Consider the following 15,967-nt stretch of genomic DNA (forward strand, 5'->3'; position numbering starts at 1 on the left):
CCATCTTCCCGAGTCCTGAGTTTTCTTGTACCCCCTCCCCCACTTCAGTTTTCTTTCTCAGATCCTACCTGCTTTCTCTGTCTTAGTGTCCCTGTTGGTCTCCGTCACCATCTCCTTAGAGGATCATTAAGTACTCAGTTTGGAAGGGGTGGAGGGGATGAGACCGTCAGAGCATCGAGGTTTCTATGGAGGGGAGTCCTGCCTGTCTGTCCCCTGGGATTCTTTCAGGCAGGAAGCAGCAGACTTCAGTTTGTAGATCAGGTTCCACACTAAAGGGTCTGTGAGGTGAGATGGCTATTTGCCCTCTGCTCACAGACCAGTCTAGAGATGAGAGATCAGAATGAGGGCGAAGTGGGCAAAAGGGAGGTTAGAGAAATGCTAGCCTTGCCTTGGTTATTGAGTAGGGTCGTCCCCTGCCCTGGGCTAGGCCTGCTGCTGGCCACTCAGGTTATAAAGGCAGAGAAGGCAGTCTGGAAGAGGTGAGGAAGGAGACAGTGGGGTGCCTGACTGGCTTATCAGTAGAGCATGCAGCTCCTGTCTCAGGCTTATGAGTTCAACCCCCCATGTTGGAGATAGAGTTTTACTTTAAAAAAAAAAAATTTTTTTTTTAAGATTTGCAGGGGCACCTGGGTGGCTCAGTGGGTTAAAGCCTCTGCCTTCAGCTCAGGTCATGATCCTAGGGTCCTAGGATCAAGCCCCGCATTAGGCTCTCTGGTCGGCAGGGAGCGTGCTTCCCCCTCTGTCTCTGCCTGCCTCTCTACCTACCTGTGATCTCTGTCAAATAAATGAAGGAAATCTTAAAAAAATAATAAATAAGAATTTGCAGGTGATCCTAAGCTCTTCGTGACATAAATGCCAGTCATTGGGTTACTTCATTTATGAGATTTTGTGAACCTGTGAGAGGCAGAGGACCCTGTCCGTTGTGTTCATCCTAATGCGGTAGGCCTTACATCAGCTGCAGATGCAGGTGACTGGATGGATGAGCTGCACAAGCAGAAAATTGGAGTAGTTCTTTTTACCTGCGTGCTGAGTGCTGGACTATGGATCCAGCGGCTTTCCATGCCGTCAAATCAGATCCTCCTGGCTGCACACACGAGGGTGCTGGTTTATTCCCATCATATCAGTCATGAATGTGAGACTCAGGTCACTTCCCCAAGGTCAAAAAAAATATTGGCTAAGAAGAGACAGTTAGGTGTCCCAACAAGGCCTTAGCTCCAAGTTCATTGGGGATGTGATGATCGGAGAGGCTGGAGGTGGGAGCAGCGTCTCCTGAAATCAGGTAGAAAGCTCAGGCTTTCTCCCCATAGCTGTGAGGAGCAGAGGAGGGGGTTTTAAGCGGTGTGAAGTGGGGTCAGGTCTGCTCAGGGAGGTGGGCTGTTTCCCAGACACTGGAACAAGAGGCCCTTTAGAGATGGTTTGAGGACAAGCCCCATGGCTGCTGTCCTGATTTGCCCCATCTGTTGGTCCTACCCAGGTGACATCCTGCCCAAGTCCTGACATCCTGAGCAAGTCCAAGTGGGGATGGGAATTGTTCTAATTAAGCTTCTGCACCCAAGAGGAGCAGGTCACCAGTCAAGGAGTACAGGGCTGCCCAATGCCTGGGGCTGATGGCTAGACTGCACCTAAGGCAACATGCAGTATGTGGCCTCCAGGACGCTCCCTCAGCTTCCCATCACTCCCTCAGCCTGCTGCTCAGGCTTTCTGTTCATTGCTAAGCCTCTGCCCTTGCCATTGTTGCCTCTGCCTGCTCTGTGATACACCCAGGCCCGTCTGTGTCCTTCACCCCTGCCTGGTCATACTTCCCATCAGAGTGTGTGCCGTGTCTTACATACGGTTTCTCTGTCTTTTGCCCTTCTCTCCCTCCCTCCTTTTCCTCTTATCCCTCTCAGCCCCTCCCTCATACCAGCCCCTGCAGTCCTTTGTCTCCCAGGTTCTGCCTTCCACAGTAAGTTCAGCCCTCACCTCTGTTCTCTCTCCCCACAGACTGCCCGGTCCCTGGGCCTGACCTGGAGATCAATCCCACTCTGGAGTCTCTGTGTCTGAGCATGACAGAACACGCCTTGGGTGGTGAGCATTTCCTCTTTCCCTGACCCAGCTCCCACCTACCCAGCAGCGTCTCCACCTCTGAACTGAGCAACTCAGAGCATCCTGAGGGGTCCCTAGGGGAGGCCAGCCTCCAGGGAGGGCCTGACTGGGATGACAGGCTACCCGAGTACCTTTTCTTGGGCCTCCCGCTAGTTCCTGATCTTCCTCCCTTCCTCCCTTTCTCACCACAGATGGGACAGACAAAACCTCCACCATCTGACGGGACCCACAGCCCAGCGCACCCATAGGCTCCCTGGGCGGCGGGCGGGGGCCAACCCCCAACGGGCTTCTCTGCGACAGCGAGAGGGTGGGCTGGCTCAGCTATACATTCTAGTATTTTTCTACTTTCTCACCCTTTTAACTTTTGTTTAACATTGGCACGCGCCTTGCTCACTCCCAGGCCCGTCGAGGGATCTCTGCTGAGGTTCAGGGAGGTAGGGGGCAGCCAGGATAAAGGAGGCAGGGACTGGCCAGCCTGACTGCCCCTCCTTCCCTCCCTCATCCTCTGCCTGGCCCCGTCCCACCCCTGCCTCTTCCAGACTGCCGGTCACCTGCCCCTCCTAAAGGAGCAGCTTACCCCTATCTTGTGGGGCCTGCTCAGAACCATCTGACATTTGGGGAGAAAGAAGCGGGTTTGATAACCTGCTCTCCTGGATGTTATTTGAGAGGAGCTAAGGAGAAGCTGGTGGTTGAGAGGATCCCCTCTCTCTCTCCTTGCCACCTTCTTCTCCTTCCCCATTCCCATCACCCCCAAGGACAGGAGCCACCCTCCTTTCACTCACCTCCTTTTGCCCTGTTTATCAGAGGTTCTCTACAATTAATTTCTTAGGCCTATTTAAGATGCATATTTATATAGTTCTTAACGGTTTTTCTCTCTTATCATTCCCTCTCATTTTTAGAATCCCCAGGCTTCTCTCTGAGCCAAGAAAGTGGCAGGGGGAGCCTGAATTTTATGAGGGGAGGGGGGCAGAGCCCCTTCCTCCAGACCCCCTAGTCCTTCCCCTGCTTCCCCCCAGTCCTGGCTCCCCAGATGCAGAGGTTGAAGGCCAGGAGCCAGGGCAGCCAGTGAGGTCAGGAAGTCTGTTGCCTTAACATCCCCTTCCCACAACCAACACACACCCTTGTCCGCTCCCAGGTCTGGTAGCTGAAAGACTTGGGGTAAGGAATAAGGGAAAGGGGATTGTTTGGTTTTTGGTTTCTTTCCCCACCCCTCTTTTCTTTCATCCTTCCCTGCCCCCCATTTTGTCATGACCTCACTTAAGTGGAACACTATATCATAACCCAGAGATTTGTCCCAGCTGTGGAGTCATACAGACCCTCTGGTCTCTGTTCCTGCTGAGGGGTTGTGCTGGGGCCCAGGTGGAGGGAGGGGACTTGGGGGTTCAGGCTGTGGGGAAGCCAGGGTCCCCTATTCCAACCCCCTCTTCCCACTCAACCCACCCCACCCCCCACTGGGACATTCTCAAGCTTTTCACACCGAAAAGGAAAAAAAAAATGTTATTTTTAGATACATTTTATGAATAACTTTTGTTATGAATATGGCTGGTAACCATTGTGTATGTTATTAAAGATACAAAATGTTGGGAAAAAACAAAAAACCAAAAAAAAAAAAATTTTAAAACCACCGCCCTCCCTGCACTCTCAGCCCATTCCCCGGAACTTCTTGCCTCTGCCCTCCTGGTCTGGACCTCCCTCAGCTCTGAGCCCAGGGAAGGGGAGGAAGCCAGGGGGTGGGGTGGCCCTGGGGAATCTGCTAAGGTTCCCACCTCCTCTCCCAGTGCCGGGCTGGGTGGGGTGTCAGGTTTATTTATGTACCTCTTGCACACTCATCAACCTATGCAAGTCCCCCACCCCGGCCCCTCCATGTTTCTGTGCCTTTGCTCATTCCCCTCAAGCTCCCAGGGCTTCTCCAGTCCCCCTCTCCCAATAGCCCCGGGAAGTGGGATGGACAGGGGCCACCTCGTTTGGAATCAGCAGGGTGTCCCTCTTATAGGACCCTCACCACCTCCCAGCCAGTCCTGTCTTCTTCACTACCCATCAGTGTGAGCTGGCTCTGCCTGGCATTGGGAGGTGGTGAGGGACACCCCCCCACACACACACACAATGGGAGGCAAGAGCTGCCCCCCTCCCCCCACCTGACAGCAGAGTGTGCAGGACGCAGGCGGCCCCACTCTGATGGCAGGACCCTGACCCTCTTCTACCCCAGCCCCTCTCCAGCTCCCTCCCCCGCCACCATGATTTCACCCTCCCTCCTATCCCCAGCCCCACTGGCAGAATCAGCTTTGAGTAACTGTACAGTTTTTCTCGCTGTTGGAGAAGACTTACTTGTTGGAGTTTCACTTGTTTAATGGTCTGGGCTTATTTTGGAAAAAAAAAAAAAAAAAAAAACAAGAAACAAAAACAAAAAAAGGATTCTGACCTTTGTTATGCTATACTGTACTTCATGGAAAACCTAGTGACCTTAAGCTGAGGCCACTGAGCTCCTGGGATGGGGGGAAGGAGAAGTATAAGCTGAATGAGACCATAGGGTTGGGAAGGGGCATAAAGGGAAAAAAAAGTCGGCTTTATTAACAGCAAGGCTTGGAGGAGAGGAGGGAAACGAACAAAGCGAAGGGTTCGCAAACAGACGACTCAAAAAGTGCCTTCCTGCGCATAAGAATCGCATTATAATCATGTCTGCACCAACCCTGAAGGACCTGGGACTCAGTCACTGTCACTGTCGGCTTCACTGGAATCAGAAGCTGCAGCTTCACTGCCATCCTCCTGGGCAGAGTGCTCACTGCCACTGGGGAAGGGACTGGCACTGCGGCTCCGGCTCTGCTGGCCACCGCCGTCACTGCCGCTGTCCGAATCATTGTCACTGCCACGGGCCGGGCCTCTGTCCTCATCATCAGAATCTGCATCGTCTTCCGAGTCCGCATCACTGCCAAAGATCTCCTCTTTGTCCCGAGCGGCCCGGGCCTCGTCCTCACTGCTCTCATCCTCGCCGCTACCGCTCTTGTCACTCGCCTCATCCCTGTCAACTTCTTCACGTTCACTCTCGCTGCCTGAACGCTCGTCCTCGCTGCCTTCCTTCTCACTGCTGCTGCCTTTCTCTCGCTCCTCATCTGTAAGGGAGTGGGGAGAAGTGAGACCCAGTTTCTCACCCTTCCAGGGCTCCTGGGGTTTGGCCTGTCCAGCTTTACCTGAGCCCCCAGCTTCTTTCTCTTCTGTCTCCATCTCTTCCTCCTCTTCTTCCTCGGGTTCGTGGTTCTCCAGCTGGGCCTTCCGTGCCTCCTAGAAGTAGCAGGGTTGAGGGGAAGGAGATTGTCCTGTCAGGCTTCCGTGTCTCCTCGCCCACCACCACCCTCTCCATGGCTGCCCTGGGCCAGTGATGCTTGTTACCTGGGCTTCTAATTCCTTCTCATTCATGTCCCGGTGTTTGACCACCAGCAGGGCATTGGTACCGGATTGAACCCCAGCCTTTGCTCGACGTTTACTCAGGCGGACCCTGTAGTGGGAAAGTAGGTGGGGTGGGGTGTGTGAAAGATGCATTTAAAGACCCTATTGGGGGATCCAGTCTGACTTGGTTCTTACTTCCTCACCAGTGCTTAGTCCAGAAGAGACCAGAATAAATGTGGGGTGAATGAAGACTAAACTCAGAGGTTGGATAAGGGAAAGGGAAGGATAATAGCTCCATGAATCCCCTGTATTTATAAAGTGTGTGTACATGTAAGAGATTTTAAGGTAAATTAGCAACACTTAAAAGCACAGAATCTAGATTACTGGCTTTTGGAAAGTGTTAATCTGGGACTTTACCTTCCCAAAGCATAGCAACAGAAGGTTGGAGGAGCCCTTTGCTGGGCGAGGTCATGGTGCCCCTTGGAGGCTGCCAAGAGCGCCAGGTCACCCAGAGCCCACAAGGCCACTGTGCTACCTTTTACATGGGATCAGAGGTTGTGATCTCTGCTTTAAACAAACTCAAGGTCACACTTTCTTTCCCAATCCTTACCTTACACCAAGGTCCCTAGCACAGGAGTAAACTTGTAGCTCTCCGGGGAAGGTTTGTGGGTATCCAGGATTTCATTTAAAATACTGATGCTAATTTGAGGTCATTACTCCATATTTTGCCTATGCTGACTTTCACATGAAGTCTCTTAATACGTCAGAGGGAAGCTGGCTATCTACACTACAAAAAATCTCGAGATTTTTTTCCTGGGTTCGTGTGTTAGAACTAGGTCCAGCTCACATGGTCAAGCAATCTTCTGCTAGTCTTGTTAAACACGAAACCAATCCATACGTACAAATGGCCTCCAAGGTAGCTCCCACGTACCCCAGATCAGGATTCTGAAGCACAGCCCCAGGCTAATCTGAGGTAGGAGTGTACGAAGTACCTGGTCTCCAGTTCGTTGTAATAAACCCCGTCGCCCTCCCGGAAGATGAAGAAGTAGTTCTCCTCATAGCCCTTGCTGGCTTTGTTCTTCACGTTCCAGTTGTACTCCCGAGCAATCTTGTAGTCGTACCTGATGAGGATGAAAGGAACAAGGTCAGCAGCCCCACTTCTTACGAGGGATAAAAGGGAGAGACCCGGTCCTCCATTCCCAAAACCTAACCCGACCCACGCACACGTCATCTGGTGCATAGTCCATCTCCTCCTCCTGGTCCCGCTTTCGCTTCTTCAGCGTCTCTTCCACAGGCAGGAAATAGGCCACAAACTGGTTCCCTTCCTCATCCATCATGCCTCTGGATGGGAGGAGTGAAGAGTAAGGACAAAGGGGCAGTGAGAAACAGGCCAAGGTGGGCAGTGGGGCCATTTACCTGATCATGGCCTGAGACATCATCTCCAAAGCAGCTGCACCACTCGTGTCCTTGGGGGCTGGGTCTGAGTCAAAAATTACCTGAGCACATGGGTTGATCCACATCTAGGGGCAAGAGCACTGGGATTAGACTGGGACAAGCAGAGACGCCAGGCTCTGCCTCACTGCCTCCTGCCCTGGATCTGACCTTAAAGTCTGGGAAGACAGGCATGACCTCCACTGGTGTCACTCGGGGCTTGCTGTAATGCTGGGAGATCTGGTGGGGGCAAAAACAGGGTGGGTGAGAATATGGAGCTCTGGGGCTGCACCTTGGTCCACCCTCAACCCCTATCCCACCCCATCCTCATCCCTCAATTACCGATTTCTGGGCATCCTCAAAAGTTTTCTCAATGGCTGTGATTTGGCTATCCCTGTCTTTGTATATTTCTTCCTCTGTGAACTGCTGTTTCACAGAAACTCCAATCCTAGGAGTAAAGAGAGAAGACTTTAGGGGTCGCTGGACACACCTGAAATCACCTTCCCTCTCTACCTGCCACAACTTACTTGACCTCGGGCTTCTCATTGGAGATGCCGTAACGATTGAACTCAGTGGAGATGTACTCAGTCTTCCGCATCCATGGCACCACCTTCGCATGCTGCTGGGATCTGGGGGTAGAGTGTTAGGCACCTAGGACCCACCACCCTCCTCCCATCATAGAGTCCCTCCACATATCCAGTCCTCACTCAGCACACACACACCTCTTGGAGCTTGTAGGGGCCTGAATCTCCTCTTCCAAAAGCTTCTCGTCAGCTGGATCTAGGAGTACTAGAGGAGAAAAAGGGGGCAGAAGGGCTGTGAGGGAGGGCCTGGCCTTTGCTGGCCTAGAGCAGGCCCTCCCTGCCTTCCCACACACCATTGGGGTCGATGCGGTAGGTATCCGGGTTGATGAGGTCAATGGTGACCCCCAGGTCTGGCTCAGTGAGGAGGTCATGTTTGTGCTGTTTTTCCAAGGAAGTTGCTTTGTACTGGACAAACCTGGGTGGGGAAACATACCCATTATGGTTTCCTGATTCCAGCTTTACCCTCATATTCCTGCTTCCCAGAGCCTAAGGTTTTCCAGGGAGGAGCTCAAAATGGGAGTATCCCCCATGTTGGAATTAGAAGGCTGGCTCTTCAGTGGGAAAAGACTCGGACACTGCTTGTTTCATTCATCAACAAATATTTATGGAGCACCTACTACCGTATTGCTAGGTACTGTTCTAGGCTCTGAGAAGAGAGCAGTCAACAACAGAAGCAATCCTTGCCCTTACGGAACTCATGATCTAAGTGAGTTGTTCTGCCCTCCATCTCAGTCTCACCTGTTCTGGTCAAAGGGGTAGGTGATGAATTTGGGGTCGAAGGGGATGTCAGGGAGGCTATTGCAGTACTTGACTCGGCAGACCACTCCAGACCTGGGAATACAGTGGCTCAAAACCGGTCCCCTGCTGCCCCACCTCTGCTCCCAGGCCCCACTGGCCCACCCCTTCTGGGAAAACCCAATGGAGCTCACCTCTCAGGCAGAGTCCGGTGAGAATTGGGCCTGGTAGGTACGAGAGAGCGAGACATTGAAGGAAAGATGGAGAACACGATTGACAGAAGAGTGGGGGGGGGGGTTTCTCCAAGCTTTTAAAAAAGGGAAGGAGGGAGTGGCAAATGGTAATCTCTGTGGGAGGGGTGCTCCAAGTACTTTAACGGAAAGAGCCTAGGATTCAACTTTTAGAGAGTGTCTCCAAACGCTTTCATGAATGAAATCAACGCCTCAATCCCTTTTGGAGGGGACGTCTTCAAGTACTCTAATAGAACTACGTTCTCAATTGCTTTCAGCTAAGGGATTCTCCAAATGCTTGACTGGAGTAATAAACGCACAGTCCGTCTAGATAGTCTCCCAAGAGCTTAATCCCTGAATTCCATGGCAGGAAGGTGGGGGCAACACCCCATCCTTGAAGGAACCCACCCCTGTCTGTCAAAAGTGAGCGCTCCGTGACGCCACGGCGTTCGCGGCGAAGGTCTGACATCACTGGGGGGCTGGTGACGTCGTAGGAAGATACCCGCGCCCGACCCCCCGCCTCGCCGAAACCTGGACAGACCTAAACGAAAACGATACAGCCAGGCGGCGTGGCGCCTACCTGTGGCCATCCTCCCGCTGGGCCTGGGTCTGGATGGTGGGCGCCATGGCGACAAGGCGAAGGAAGCCCGGACGGGGTCCGTGCTGAGCCGCGGGGAGACGCGGAGGGGTGTACCGACGTTGGCGGACGCCTAATCCGAGGGAGGGCTCGGGTTGGCGCCGCTCTCTGCCGGGGTAGGGTCGGAATGAGGTGGGCTGGTGAAGATTTCCAGTGGAGACTCAGCTAAACGCGCAGGCAGCGCCAAAGACGGCCTCTCAGCTCCGGCTCCACCAACTGCCGCCAAGACGCTAAGGACCCGACAGGTCGCCTCAGGCCGCGAGGCCTTCTGGGAAATAGAGTCCGGATTACACCCCCACCAGGATTGGCAAAAGGCTGGGTATAGGGCGGAGCGAGGGAGAAAGACCCTCTTGTGATTGGCGAATCGCGGGGGGGGGGGTCTCAGTCTGGACGTCTTATTTGAGAGTCAAGTGCGGGAGGCGGTCATTCTTTCCTCCCATTGGCTGAGTTGTTTGGGAGGCGGGGCTAACTAGCAAGCGGGGCCTGGAGACCGAGACGCTGAAAAGAAACAGGGAGAAAACCGCTTGTGGCGCACTTCCGGTGCGCTAAACTGAGAAAGATGGCTGCGTCCCAGCCGCAGGCTGCCGCTGCTTCGTCTGCTGCGGGCGTATCGGGTCCGGGTTCGTCTGGCGGCCCGGGTCCGCAACAGCAGCCTCAACCACCAGCACAGCTGGTGGGGCCTGCCCAGAGCGGGCTTTTGCAGCAACAGCAACAGGACTTCGACCCAGTGCAGCGTTATAAGATGCTCATCCCGCAGTTGAAGGAGAGTCTACAGGTGATTGGCCGAGAGCTGCGAGAAGCTGGCGGGATTTGGCTCTCTGGTTCCAAGCGGGAAGGCAGAGGGGCTCTTCAGTCTGGAAGCGAGCAGAGGAGCGTTAGGCAGGGAAGTAGAATGGCATTTGGTCCTCTTGATGAGGCCAAAGCGAAGGTCTGCGGATTGCCCTGTGAACGGGATCGGCACGAATGTTGGGCCTGGGAATGGCCGCAAGTCGAGTGGGAGGGAGTTTAAAGGAAAAACAAGTCCCTGGTTGTTAAAGCCTGAGTAAAGAACTGGCCTGTACAGAGATTCTGCCTGTGATTGGTGGGTGAGGGAGGACTGTAAAATCTGTCGGAGAGATTACTCAGAGAACCCTAGGTGAGAGCGAGCCTCTGGGGAAATACAACTGCTAATCTGGATTGACAGGAGAGATGCCAAGTGAAGAGGAGGCTTGAAATTGAGTAGATTTTTAAAAAAATATTTATTTCAGAGAGAGCAAGCATGAGGGGGAGCGGGGGAGGGGCAGAGGGAGAAGCAGACTCCCTACGGAGCAGGGAGCGCGGCGCAAGTGGGATCCCAGGACCCCGGGATGATGACCCGAGCCAAAGGCAGACCCTCAACCGACAGAGCCACCCAGGCGTCCAGAAATCGAATAGATCTTAAGGAAGAGTGTAGATCTACCAAAAGTGCCCCTTCTGTTTCTCTATTTCCTGCATTTTTTTTTAATAGACTTTGATGAAGGTTGCAGCCCAGAACTTGATTCAGAACACTAACATTGACAACGGACAGTAAGTATAGTCCCCTTTCCCTCGTCTTAGAACCTCATACCCAGATCCCCACCCACTTATGCCCCCTACTTCTATTTCGGAGCCCCACTCCTTAGTGACCCACCTTGCTCTTTTGCCTCTTCTAAAACAGTCCCTTAGGCCCTGCCTTGGGGCTTCTGGGCCTAAACTTGGTTTCCTGATGGATACTTGGTTGGGTAGCCACTGAAGTTCCAGAGATTGGAAATCCATTCTCCAGTCACCTTCTTCCCCTGGGCTATAGAAAGAGCAGTGATGGACCCATACAGCGCTTTGACAAGTGTCTGGAAGAGTTCTACGCACTCTGTGACCAGCTGGAGCTCTGCCTGGTAAGTGACCTCCTAGACAGCGGGTGATCACAGCCCTGCCTCTGCCCCCACGTCTTCAGGAACCTTCATTCAGTCAGTCGACACACACTGGGCACACCTCCTAGGGGCCACACTTGCGCTTCACACGTGAGGCTGGGGACCCAGTGTTGCTCCAGTCCTTGCCTTCACTAAGCTTCCGGTTCAGTAGGGGTGACATACATCCCCAAATAGTGACAGCTCAGAGTCACAGGGCTGTGATAGGAAAAGCCCAGGCCACAGAAGTCAGGGCTGTAATGGGGGAGGTGCTGGGGGATGGGGAGGTCAGGATTAAAATGAGAGAACTTTGGGGATTGTTGAAGCTCAGAGAAGGCACCTGACTCTACCTAGCGTGGGTCAGGGAGGGGACGGTGACTCAGGGAAGTTTACTGGTAGAGAGTGCATCTGAGCTGAGGCTGGAACAAAAATGGAAGAGGGGCAGGAGTTTTGAGGAGGGTGGGTGGCTAAGAGCACAGGCCTCTGGAATCTGCATGGACCACCAGTCTCTACCTGCAAGCTTCAGATTTTTCCTTTGAGAAATAGATTTTGGGGAAAAATGGCAAGATCATGTATGTAGAAAGCATAACAGGGTACTAAGCACATGGCAAACGTTCCCTGTAGTATCATCATCATCATCATCATCATTGTAAACTGGTGTTTGAAGCCAAAGTCAGAATTTGAGAAACCTGGTGGTAGTAGAAAGGTGTTCCAACTAGAAGGAACAGCTTCTACTTTAATTTCCCTTTAAGAATGTCACAGATTTAGTTTAGCTGAAGTATAGTAAGCATTAGGGCTTGTTGGAATTTTTTTTTAAGATTTCTTACTTATGGGCACCTGGTTGGACCAGTCGATTAAGCGTCTGCCTTTGGCTCAGGTCATGATCCCAGGGTCTTGGGATCGAGTCCCGCATCAGACTCCCTGCTCTGTGGGGAGCCTGCTTCTCCCTCTCCCACTCCTCCTGCTTGTGTTCCCTCTCTAGCTCTTTCTCTCTCTCTCAAATAAATAAATTAAAAAGAAAAAGATTTCTTATTTATTTGAGAGTGAGATTGCATAAGGAGCGGGGGGGCAGGGGGGAGAAAGAGAGAAGCAGGCTCCCTGCTGAGCATGAAGTCTGACGTGAGGCTCCATCCCAGCACCCTGATGAAATCATCCCCTGAGCAGAAGTTAGACGCTTAAGCGACTGAGCCCCCCAGGTGCCCCAGAGCTTGTTGGACTTTGAATATAGCCCTGAGGGTGCTGGGGAGCCATGGACGAAGAACATGGCCTTGCTGGCTTTTGGAATATACCTGTGGCTGCCAAGTGAAGGATGGTTTAGAGGAGTCAAGATTAGAGGCTGGGAGCCCAAGGAGGCAACCATGACAGGACTCAGGTGGGCTAGGCTACACCACCACCCTGAGGAAGCCGGGAAGAGCAGATGGGAAAGCTACTCCGAAGGCTCTGCGTACAGCCATAGGGCTGGCCCGGACTGTGGGAGGAACTGTCTCCAGGATGAGGCCCAGAGCTCAAGCTGGAATGGCGGTGGCCTTCCTGAGACAGGCACCCAGGAAGAGGAACAGTTTGGTGGGAAGGGTAGGAGAGCTCTGGAATGTCAGGGGAGGCTGGGGACACAGGTGTGGCGGTGTCACCTCAGAGGTGGCAACTGAGTGGTGCATGTGGGCGGAACAGCCATGGGAGGCATGAGAACGAGAGCAGCTGGGACCTGGGAACTGCCCCACTTAGGGCTTGGGCTGAGTAAGCCATAACCAAACAGCGCAGCCAGAGAAGGAGGAGGAAAACCAGGGGCAAGCGTCATCAGAGCAGCCACTGCCAGTGTCCAGGCTGGAGTCAGGACAGTCCCAGTAATGGCAGCTGACGTTTGCAGCATGATGTGCTGGGACTGTGGCTGTCTCACACGCTGGTCTCCCTGTTCTCACCTGACAAGGTAGCAAAGGCAGTTGTTAAACCCATTCTGTTTTGCAAAGGAGGAAACAGACTCAGAGAGAAGCAGCTGTGTGCCTTAGGGTCGCTGAGCATGTGGTCGGCAGGGCCAGGCTCTGACTCCAAGCCCCTGGGAGTCCAGAGGTCCAAGCAGGCTACCCCAGGCTGGCCCTAGGGGTCAGGGTGGCAGCACCAGGAGTGACACTGAAGCCGCACCTTGCCTGCCCGTCCACAGCGCCTGGCCCACGAGTGCCTGTCCCAGAGTTGCGACAGTGCCAAGCACTCTCCCACTCTGGTGCCCACGGCCACCAAACCGGATGCAGTGCAGCCTGACAGCCTGCCCTACCCGCAGTACCTGGCAGTCATCAAAGCCCAGATTGCCTGTGCCAAGGACATTCACACCGCTCTGCTGGACTGCGCCAACAAGGTTACAGGCAAGACGCCTGCACCACCTACTGGCCCCGGGGGCACCCTGTGAGCTGGCAGGGCTGGGAGTGGGGCGGGCCGCGGGGGGAAGGGGACGGGGAGGGAATGAAGAGTGACCTGAAAGCAGCCTCAGTCTCTGCCTTTTCTTCCCGCCTGAGCCCTGTGGCCGGAGCCAGCAGGGGGCAGCAGAGGCCAGCAGGGAGCGTGCAGGGCGGAGCCTCGCCGCCTCCAGGCAGCCTGCTCTCCTGCCTAGCCCAGGATGCACTTTGGACTGTCTGTGGATGACCTCTTACTAGGGCTCTCCCCCAGCCTGGCCTGGGCAGAGAGCCCAGACCTGCCTCTCTCCTTCAGTCCTTCCTGATTTTGTCCGTTGGGGGTGGGGTCTCTGCTGCTTTTTCTAGCTGTCTCTAGTGTGTTTCCAAGGCATGGGTCAGTTGTTATCTGTCATTTGATCTCTTTTTGTCTCTGTCTCTCTGCTTCTCTGGTCCTGTCTCTGACCATCTCTGTTTTAGTCCTCTTTTGTTCCCTTCTGCTCCCGGTTCCTAACTGGGCCTCTGTTCTGAAGGGGGCTGGATTCTGGAAGCCAGACCCCTTGGTTACTTGGGGCCAGGGGAAGGAGTTTCATTTCGAGGGCCCACAGCCAAGTCCACGGATCCCCAGCACCTCCCATGTCAGCCCAGCCCCCAGGTCCTCAGCCCAGGAAAGGGGAAGTGAAGGGGTTCTAGGCCCTGACCTCAGCGTGCCTGGTCTGAAAGCAACTCACTCCCCCACCCGAACCCAGAGTCTGCGTCAGCAGCACTCAAACGAGGGGCATTGTGCAATCCGTGGTAAAGCCTAGCCCAGCTGGATGCCTGGGTCCCTGTATTTTTAGCCCCAAAGGAGAAGTGAAAAGGCCCTAGCAGGGGTGAATCATCAGTCCTGGGGAAGAACCCAGGCGCCTGGGCCCCAGCTCCGGGAAGCAGGCTTTGGGGAGGGGGCTTCAGGGAAGGAGTGGCCCACCAGGCTCTCCTCTTCCCTGAGAGCAAGCTTTGGGAGCTCAGCCATGGCTTTCAGGCCTGGGCAAGTGCAAGGCGGAGCTACCAGCCCAGGCCCAGCTGTTGGGGTATGAAAGGCTCTAGTGAGTCAGCCTGGTTGCGGGACTGCCCCACCCAACACCTTCTCTGCCCTGGTTGCTTGCCATCTTGCCGCCCAGAGGCGTCCTATCCTGGACCCCACATCTGCAAGGAAAGCCTGGAACTATAGAGACCTGTGATTCACCCAGAGCTCAAGTCCCCACACTGGAGTCCTGGGAAATGGCCAGCCCCGTGTGTGTGTGTGTGTGTGTGTGTGTGTGTGTGTGTGTGTGTGTGTGTGTGTGTTTGTACACATCCCAGGAAGTTTCTTAAAGAGCCAGGCATGTAGGGCAGGCCCCCAGGAAGGGCAACAGACCAGTCTCAGACACTAGCTGAAGATGCTGTCCACAGGAATAAATCTGACACAAATGTAGGATATGTAGTTGGAGAATTATGTTTGTTTAAAAAAAAAAAAGTCTGAGAGCTTAGGTTGGGTAGTGGTCTGTGGGGATTCATTATTATCATGGTCTAATTACTTGTTAAATAGGTGATTAAGATTTATTTTGGGGGCAAAAACGTCCTTGGCAGAGGTCAAGAAGGCCTCACTGAGAAGGTGGTACTGGAGCAGACTCGAAGGAGAGGGAATAGGCATGTGGGCATTTGGAGAAAGAGCATCCCACAGAGAAGAGTGGCAAGTGCAAAGACCCTGAGGCAGGAATGTGCTGATGTGTTTATGGGACAATGTGGAGGCCTGGACCAGAGTGCAGGGACAGGGTTAGAAGAATTGTTGCATGTCACGAAGGTCCTTAGCGAGATTTTTACCAAATTATTAGACCCAGAGGGGGATTATACAGCCTAGTGCACAACCACACGCTCCAGGAAAAGGTGTACATGAGAACCACAGCCACATGGGGCATAACAGACCATAGGGACACGGGTGCAACACGCCCCCCCCCCCCGGCAGAGAACAGCATAGCCCTCCACCCTACAATCATGGTGTCCCCAGGTTCTCTGGCCCAGTGACAGTCCCACAGACTCTAAAAGGAATAATCCAACCACATGAATATACAAACAACTCTCTAATCACCACTTAACCCACTATCTTTCACCCCATCGCAGACTTTGCCCATCACAGGCTGACTCAGCCCTAACCCACAGCTCAACATTACTGAAAGCAGCCTTAGCTGGGGACAGATAATGTTTCTTAGGTACAAGTGTGTGCGTGTGTGCCTCGGCTCTGCCTATGGAGGCGGCAACCGGTGACCCGCCACCCTCCCCATCATGTGCATCGCAGACGTCAGGAACCGAAGTTCACTAGTTTCACTGCCTTGTGACTGGGCCTCCGAGGAACTGCATCCAGATTCTGGCCTCTGGTGTTCTCAGCCTCACCCCAGATAAGGACACAGACACTTGGAAACACTGTTCGCTACACACGCAGCCACGGCTTGCTACAGTCACAGAGATGCTCGCACACAGCTCCTCAGGCCAGAAGGCCCTGGCCAGCCAGACCCGCACCGGGGGCTCCTCAAGGAGTTCCCTACTCTTAGTCTCTCCAGGTCCCATAGTGGCTCTGAGTGCCACAGAT

At 53.8% G+C, this 15,967-nt stretch overlaps 3 protein-coding genes across 5 annotated transcripts in view; 2 read left to right on the forward strand and 1 right to left on the reverse strand.

Moving 5' to 3' along the window:
- The window catches only part of SAMD4B (sterile alpha motif domain containing 4B), a 37,558-nt gene extending 33,860 nt beyond the window's left edge, over positions 1-3,698 (forward strand). For all 3 annotated transcript variants that reach the window (XM_032841804.1, XM_032841802.1, XM_032841803.1), the window contains 2 exons: positions 1,984-2,067; positions 2,277-3,698. In XM_032841804.1, the coding sequence (XP_032697695.1) occupies positions 1,984-2,067; positions 2,277-2,305 (113 nt within the window). In that variant the 3' untranslated portion in view covers positions 2,306-3,698. The remainder of the gene's footprint in view (positions 1-1,983; positions 2,068-2,276) is intronic.
- Positions 3,699-4,614: 916 nt separating this feature from the next.
- PAF1 (PAF1 homolog, Paf1/RNA polymerase II complex component) lies at positions 4,615-9,350 on the reverse strand. The gene is made up of 14 exons (XM_032841805.1): positions 9,027-9,350; positions 8,411-8,440; positions 8,220-8,312; positions 7,775-7,896; positions 7,620-7,686; positions 7,425-7,526; positions 7,240-7,345; positions 7,069-7,137; positions 6,883-6,986; positions 6,691-6,807; positions 6,459-6,587; positions 5,470-5,575; positions 5,271-5,361; positions 4,615-5,192 (listed from the first exon to the last, which is right to left on the reverse strand). The coding sequence occupies exons 1-14, from the start codon at positions 9,071-9,073 to the stop codon at positions 4,789-4,791; spliced, it is 1,587 nt and encodes a 528-aa protein (XP_032697696.1). The 5' UTR covers positions 9,074-9,350; the 3' UTR covers positions 4,615-4,788.
- Positions 9,351-9,500: 150 nt separating this feature from the next.
- Positions 9,501-13,456, forward strand: MED29 (mediator complex subunit 29). Its single transcript, XM_032841807.1, has 4 exons — positions 9,501-9,858; positions 10,570-10,628; positions 10,888-10,972; positions 13,140-13,456. The coding sequence occupies exons 1-4, from the start codon at positions 9,643-9,645 to the stop codon at positions 13,380-13,382; spliced, it is 603 nt and encodes a 200-aa protein (XP_032697698.1). The 5' UTR covers positions 9,501-9,642; the 3' UTR covers positions 13,383-13,456.
- Positions 13,457-15,967: the final 2,511 nt, after the last annotated feature.

The sequence above is a fragment of the Lontra canadensis genome, unplaced genomic scaffold (assembly GCF_010015895.1).
Source record: "Lontra canadensis isolate GAN:19392208 unplaced genomic scaffold, GSC_riverotter_1.0 scaffold125, whole genome shotgun sequence".
Lineage (NCBI taxonomy): Eukaryota > Metazoa > Chordata > Mammalia > Carnivora > Mustelidae > Lontra > Lontra canadensis.

Bases quoted from the DNA above. Each gene is read 5' to 3' on its own strand.
- MED29 (XM_032841807.1), top strand. From the start codon at position 9,643: ATGGCTGCGTCCCAGCCGCAGGCTGCCGCTGCTTCGTCTGCTGCGGGC. The intron at 9,859-10,569 runs GTGATTGGCCGA...TTTTTTTAATAG, and splicing joins AGTTGAAGGAGAGTCTACAG to ACTTTGATGAAGGTTGCAGC. The intron at 10,629-10,887 runs GTAAGTATAGTC...CCTGGGCTATAG, and splicing joins ACTAACATTGACAACGGACA to AAAGAGCAGTGATGGACCCA.
- PAF1 (XM_032841805.1), bottom strand. From the start codon at position 9,073: ATGGCGCCCACCATCCAGACCCAGGCCCAGCGGGAGGATGGCCACAG. The intron at 7,527-7,619 runs GTGTGTGTGTGC...CTCTACCCCCAG, and splicing joins GCCCCTACAAGCTCCAAGAG to ATCCCAGCAGCATGCGAAGG. The intron at 5,193-5,270 runs GTAAAGCTGGAC...ACTCCCTTACAG, and splicing joins GAAAGAAGCTGGGGGCTCAG to ATGAGGAGCGAGAGAAAGGC.